Raw genomic sequence first — 7317 nt, 5'->3', positions numbered from 1 at the left:
CTCATATTCACAATTTTAGGAGTAGATGTAGTTTTTAGAGAGAGAGGTTCTCTCCTCTCTCTTAGGATTAGGATTTAGGATTTCTCTTAGTTTTTAAGAGTGACTCTCGATCCAGGTTCAATATTCCTTTTTCTTCATATTTCTCTTTTACTTTCAAATACTCTAATACTTTTATTCTCATTTAATTTATGTTACCCAATTGGCTTATGAACTTTTCATGATTAAGACTTGGATGTTCTATTTATTATAATTCGAGGTATTTCAGATTCAAGATTTCTTTCTTTTATTTATGTTACTGTTGCTTCCCATCTGAAGGCATTTTTATTCCAGTAAATTTACTTTTCCTCTTTTGGTCTTGGTTAAGGAATCAGTAACTCAGGAGTTATCCAACTCAATAGCATAATTGTTATCTTGCCAATTGGTTTGAACTTCAATAATCCCAAACTTTTCTTAGGAAATAAATAGGATTCGAAGATCAAACCAATTTGTCCCTTGACCTTCCTTTGCTTTAGTAAAGGTTAACTAAGTGGAATTAAGATTAAACTTTCATTACTATTGATAAGGATAATTAATCTGGACCTCCAATTTCTAATACCTTGCCAAGAGTTTATTTTTATTATTATTATTTTATTTCCTCTGCCATTTACTATTGTTGCTTCTTATCTTATACATTAATAGAACTTGTCATATAACATATTCCCACCTTACTTCCTAATAAACCCCAATTTACAAACTCATAACCAATAATTAGAACATACTTCCCTGCAATTCCTTGAGAAGATGACCCGAGGTTTGAATACTCGGTTATCAATTTCAAAGGGGTTTGTTACTTGTGACAACCAAAACGTTTGTACGAAGGGATTTTTGTCGGTTTAGAGACTATATCTACAACGCGACTGTTTTTATGACATTCTTTACTGGCAAAAAATCCTAAACGTCAATATCCCCTTCATATAGCACTTCAATTCAGCCTTCAAGCCTTCCAAAATGGGCCAAAAGCCTCCAAAATTCGCGTAGCACATGTTTCATTAATGAAATCACGTGCAGGGACTTGTGTGGACGCACAGATGTGTGCATCCGCACACTTGGCTGAACATCGACCTGTGCGTACGCACAGGTGGTCGTGCGTACGCACACTTCGCTGTGTATGCTTTTCCTTGTTTTCTTTATGCTTTCTCCCTTGTATATGCTTTCTTCCACTTTTGACTATCCATTCTTGCCTCCAAGGCCTAAAATCACTCAGCACACATGTCATGGCATCAAATGGAATAAAAGTAGAATTAAATTGCTCATTTCAAGCACAAAATCGCATGTTTTCACATTTAGGATCAAATTGGGGACAAAACACAAAAGTATGCTATTTTGGTGCTTAAGTGTGAGTTCATGTGCTAGAATCCATCCAAATTGAGTCAAAATATACCATCAAATATGGACTCATTATTGAGCAGTTGGAGTTTCTTGTGCAAGTGATGTTTGGTTATTTTGGGATGTTGTATTTTGTATTTGTGCTATGTATATATGTTTATAGAATCTTCACATGTGTATTTTGTATTTTGTCCCTCCTAGAGATTGACTTATAGATAAAGGTGTATATTTTATAGTTTGAGTTTTATTTTGGGTTGTATATAAATATATAATTATATACTCTGCCCGACCTTAGCTTCGCAAGTCGAGTCTGGAGCTTGATATCTGTGTTTTGGAACTCTGATATGTATATTACGTTTTCAGCTTTCTTTGACCTTGTCCATTCTATTTACGCTCATACGTACTAGTGTGATACGATTTTCTGTTTTTGCTTTTTGATTAGCTTATTCTTCAAGGCTCCTTGTTATAAAACTATTTTCAACTATATTTATATAAGTCTTTTCTTTTAGAGGTCGTAATACCTCGCCACCTCTGCTTTACAACTTAAGCGTAAGGCTCTGTGTGGTAGGGTGTTACAATATCGGTGTAGCAATTGTTGTAAATTGAGAATTAATATTTCATGTTGTTGTGTGTTCTCCAGCATCCTATTCTGCAACTCCTGCTCAGTATCATATATGTACATTTGCAAAAAATGTTATTGCATGCCCTGATTCGGATAAAATCCTCCTATACTGTGATATATTGAGCCTTGAGCACGAAATGTATATATACCATGACCTGTTATAGCCAGTTGTTTGTCTATGTGCACACCACACGAAGTGTAGGAAAATACATGATTGTATCCACTAATATGTTTTCTAAAATAGTTTCCTTCTGCAAAAGGATCTAGAAAGATTTCAAGCAATTCCTGAGGAGCATTTACTCAGGGAAGAGAGACTTTCCCCCATTACAGCACATTTCGAATGTTTCATGGTGAAATAGATATGCGCTATAGTAATGACATGTCCTTGAGATTGGTAGCGGAGTTCGAAGTTATTGTATCCTCTTGAAAATTTTGAGCACAATTGTGCGATGCTCGAACATTTTTTTGAATTTCTGTACTCGTATTAAATTTATATATATGGTTACATTCATAATAGAAAATGATAAATTTTGTAACAACTTAAAAGAATAGTACTTTGTTGATTATAAAAATAAAGAATGACTTTTATTACAATGATCATAAAAGAGATAAGTAACTATCAAATATATTTAAATGATGTGTGAAAATATTTCGTTTTAACTTTGTTATACTATATAATATTGTGATGTTGTTTGACTTTATTTTTTTTTTAATTTTGTTATTTAGAAGTATTTAACAATTTTAATTATAAAATATTTTATTTTATTCTTTATAAAAAAAATTTTATTCATTGACTCTAAATTATTTAAATTTACTAAAATATCCCTAATAACAAAATTTTTAATTAAAATTATTATTGACTCTAAATTTTTAAATTTATTAAAATAACCCTAGTATTACATATGTTTAATTAAAATTGACACAAAATACGTATTTAAATTTTCAAAAATTTCATAATTCATAATTCGTCTCAATCAATAATTGAACTTATATAAAATAAATCTCAACGGTTCTAACCACATATGTATTAAAAAGCTTTACTCTTATCCAAATTAAAGTTACAAAGAAGTCTCAAAAGTTAAAGTTACATGCACAACTCTTGTACAAGAACACAAACACATCAATAAAGTGAAATCAATGTTACAATAGACAACTTCATACATAGAAAAATCAAGCAGGCAATAACTCTCATCTTCTGTTTGGGATCCATTCTGTCAAAAAAAGAACAAAACATTAAAATATTTAGTTATAAGACATTCAAATTTTGTAAATCAATTCAAGTATACAATACATATTATTAATCAAAACCAAGCTAGTAGATATAAACAATCAACCATATAAAATAACATAGTATTTAACGATACTTATAAAAAAAAACAGAGTATCTAACACACCTAAAACTTGAGATTCACCTTGATAATAACATGGTATGATTTCAATGAATGGGTGAATTCAATATTTTAAAGTAGATTCTTTTTGTGCTATATAAACAAATTAGGATAGAAAATTACGTTGAAGCTATGTGTATAATTGATGTCCTTGCAGATTTGGAGAGATGAGATGCAACAGGTTTATCTAGGCAAACCCGTCATTCCTGAAGTAGTGGACAGATAGATAATATGCCAGAGGCACATAGCATTTGTATTTGGCTCTTTCTCACTTGCTCCATAGAATGATTGAACCTGTTGCCCTTAGCCCACATTACCCATCCAGCAATCCAGCATAAGGTTTTAGGCTTTTGGCACGCACAAACTTAGGCCGAAGGCATTTTGGTTCGAAGAGTTTGGACCTGAGACAGAGTATATATGTATCCCACATGATGTCCTAGCTGCGCCATGGATAAAATCAATTTGGTGCTGTAAAAGTGCTTTTACTTTTGTTCATTTAAGTGCCCTATAAATTAAATTCCAAGTTATTTGGCCTTGGCCATAAAGATAGCAGTGCAGTGCAACAAGAACATTATGCCGGTGCTAATATCATAAGTTCCTAAGCTACAACTACTTCATTTCAACCAACATAAAATCAAACAAGATCCTTAATATGTAACAAGATAAGAAATGAAATTAAATGCTTTGTAAGTTATATAAGAAGCTTCTAAATGAGAAAAGAGGTGAACTCAATCCTCCATTGACATCAAAAGTAATAAATGCAAAATTCAAACCTTCAATACTTATATAACATAAAATGTAATAGATCAAGTTATATTATACACAAGAAAACAGATTAATATTTGTTATAGTTATAAAGAAAAACGAACCAGGAAAGATGAAGCCTTAAACAGAGGAGGCAGTAGAGCAACAAACCCAGTGGAGATGAGGAAGATTGAGCAGTCTTTTCAAGCCAAATTAATCATGTAAAAATATATTTTTGTCAGATTTAAACCAAATTAAACATGTAAAAATATGTCACAAGCTAAACTCTTTATTGAGGCAAATCATCAAACACGTTGTTTGCATGCAACATAGTCACAGAGAGTATATAAGAAATCAAGAAAATAACTAATCAAATTAGCAGTCTATTTTAGAAAAATAGTGTAATATGATGTAGAAAGCATAAAAAAATCAAAAGAAGTATTAGCCCTAATCAACATGTCTTTTGCACTAGTCAATCACAAAAGAAGAAAGAATATAATCAATGAGGTCAGAGCTCTTGTTCTGTGTTTTTTATTCAGGGGACTTCGCTTCAACTATATGATTGGCAATTCAGTTAAGTTCATACAAACTCAGGGAAAAAAATCAATGATCACCATTTCATCTCAAAGACTATTATTGCATGATATCAATTTCTGATTTAGTTACTCTCTCATGCAAATCAGTCCGATTTCTACTTATCAGTAACTAATCATAGGACAACTAGAAAGCCATACAGTGCTAACAGTTTAAAATTCTTACCTGAAGAAGAAGATTCTGTGCTTGAAAAAGATGAACAAGGTTGCACAACTCGAACAGATGCGAGGAGGGAGATGACACGAACAGTAAGCGCAACTCGAACAGACGCATAGGCAGAGACGCGCGAGCAACGGATCTCAAACGGAGGAGAGAGGCCAGACGCGACCACACAACGCGAAGGATCTAAACAGAGTCGCGACGATGGTGGCAAAAATGCAGTACTGGTGAACCGAGGTGAACTGTGATGATGACACGAACGCGAACGATTTTCTTCTAGAATAAGGATCGTGGTGGTCATGCAAATCGAAATCGGCGGCGAGGCGGTGCCAACGCCGGTGGAGCCTCCATGAATTTGAAGAAAAGCCTCGCTAGGGAGTTGTTTTCATGGAGGAGTGTTTCTGCTAGGGTTTCGTTTTGTTTGAAATGAATTGGGAAAAATCTGAAAAGAAGGGTTGGAGTGAAATTAACAAGGGTGTTTTGGTCTTTTCACTTTATTATACACATTCCATTCCCATTGGAATTAAAGATAACCAGGGGGGAGATGGGAACGAAATGGGTGGGATTTTGATTCCAGGGAATAAAACATACCTAGGAATAATTTTTTAAATCTTGAACCAAACATGGGAATAAGATATTCCCATCTCAAAATTCCTGGGAATATACTTATATTCCCTTCAACCACACACACCCTATATGTTTTTGTCAAGATTGCGAGAACCGGAACGGTCAATGAATCGGTAAAGTGACTGGTTCAATGGTTTAAAGGTTCAACCAGAATTCAACCGGTTTAACTAAATATATAAAAAATTATTAAAAATTTAATATATAATTTTAAATATTTAAATTTAATAATTTTTAGATTAATAAAATTTAAAATTTTAAAATTTTATATAATAATTTATTTATAGTTAAAAATTAACAAATTACTTCAAACATCAAATTTTATAACTAACAAAAATTAAAATAGACAAATATAAAAAATCAAAATTCAGAAAATCAGCATATTCACATTAGAATTTTCAAAAATTCTATACTCCATCACAACACATCAACAACTCAGAATAAGAAAGAACAAGAAGCAGAATCACCAAATTAGAAAAATCAGCATAAACTCATAAACAATTCAAAATCAGAATCATAGCATAAAGTCATAAACAACTCAACCAGAAAAAATTTCAAGATAAACAATGTAGTGAAGCAATGCATCTGAGCACCATCAAATGAGAATAAAAAAATCAGCAACAAACAAGTGAAGCAACTTAGAAATCATAATAAATAAAATTAACAAATAATCAGTGACTCGTTCCACACACAACAGAGGAAACAAATCAAAAACTAAAGTGAAAGAGGGAAGAAATCAGTGAAAATAAAGAAGACCACAAAGATGTTGAGGGACGGCGAAGATTGAAGAACTCACAGCGATGGCGAAGAGCCCACAGCGGCACGGGTATGTTCGCACTTCGCACAAAGTGGTGCTCGACACAGACACAGAGAGAGAAAAATTTCTCGGAGACAGGGCGTCTTTGACGATGAGAAAGAGGCGGCCGACGATGGGGAGGAGAGAGAAGAGTGTCGGCGTCTAAGACTGAGAGTGAGATAGATTGGGGCATTTTGTCATTTTGGTGAAACTGAGAGTGAGAAAGAAGAGGGAAGAGAGAAGCAGAGATGCTCGGAAAGCCATGCACAGCAACCTCAGACACAGTTTCACTGCCTCCTTCCTCCGCCGCTGCCGTGCTCCGACAAGCACTCCACTCATTCTTCCGCTGCTCTCCAAAGATGCCACCTTTGAATTAGGGATTTTGGGGAGTTCTGAGCGTGAGAGAGAAGGGAAAGGGGATTGGGGGCATTTGGGGGTTGCCTGTTTTGGTTTTGTTCCTTTTTTTTTAAATTAAACCAAAACGGCGCCATTTGGTGTTGAAGGGGAGACCAGACTTTAAAAAAATCGGCCAGTTCATCCAGTTCACCTGTTTGGCCAGTTTTTTCACCAATTTTTTCAGGCTAGTTTTAGGTATTGACCAGATTGGCTAACTGACCGGTTCTCGATTAATCCGGTCGAACCGGCCAGTTCGGTTTTCAAACCCTTGGTTTTTATTTATATGTTAACATTGTGTCTGTTATAGACTATTTTTTTAGATGAAATAGTCAATACAATATATTTGTATCTGAAATACATAAAAGTTTTTTTAAGAATACTATCTTTATATATCATAATTTTTTTGGTATAAAGTTCTCAGTTGCATCTATTATTTTATAGCATTTTTTAGTTAATTATCTTATATAGGTTATAACAATTTTTGCTTTTGCTTGAATTTTTTAGTTTGTATGTTTTGTTTCATATTTTTAAATGTTTAGATATTACTGATCGAAATAATACAATGCATGATGATAATATTAGTTCGTATTTTATTTGTTCTATTACTTCTAATAATTTTAATTTTGTAT

At 33.3% G+C, this 7317-nt stretch overlaps 1 protein-coding gene across 7 annotated transcripts; it reads right to left on the bottom strand.

Annotated features, from left to right (window-relative positions):
* On the bottom strand, positions 2980-5576 carry LOC107634477. Of its 7 annotated transcripts, none has more exons than XR_002359451.1 (3): positions 4879-5293; positions 3499-3843; positions 2980-3198 (listed from the first exon to the last, which is right to left on the bottom strand). XR_002359451.1 is itself a non-coding variant. In XM_016337956.2 (2 exons), the coding sequence occupies exons 1-2, from the start codon at positions 5171-5173 to the stop codon at positions 3176-3178; spliced, it is 318 nt and encodes a 105-aa protein (XP_016193442.1). In that variant the 5' UTR covers positions 5174-5543; the 3' UTR covers positions 2980-3175. The 7 variants fall into 7 exon arrangements, 1 of the variants encoding a protein (XP_016193442.1); XR_001618928.2 differs by having other exon boundaries at positions 3499-3815; positions 4879-5292; XR_002359450.1 differs by lacking the exon at positions 4879-5293 and adding an exon at positions 4245-4338.

The sequence above is a fragment of the Arachis ipaensis genome, chromosome B03, assembly GCF_000816755.2.
Source record: "Arachis ipaensis cultivar K30076 chromosome B03, Araip1.1, whole genome shotgun sequence".
Classification (NCBI taxonomy): Eukaryota; Viridiplantae; Streptophyta; class Magnoliopsida; order Fabales; family Fabaceae; genus Arachis; species Arachis ipaensis.
This window is presented reverse-complemented; position numbering and strand designations above follow the sequence as displayed.

Excerpts from the sequence above, each read along its gene's own strand:
- LOC107634477 (XM_016337956.2), bottom strand. The coding sequence starts at position 5,173 with ATGACCACCACGATCCTTATTCTAGAAGAAAATCGTTCGCGTTCGTGT. Across the intron at positions 3,199-4,878 it reads CACAGAATCTTCTTCTTCAG|AATGGATCCCAAACAGAAGA; the intron begins GTAAGAATTTTA and ends TTTTTTTGACAG.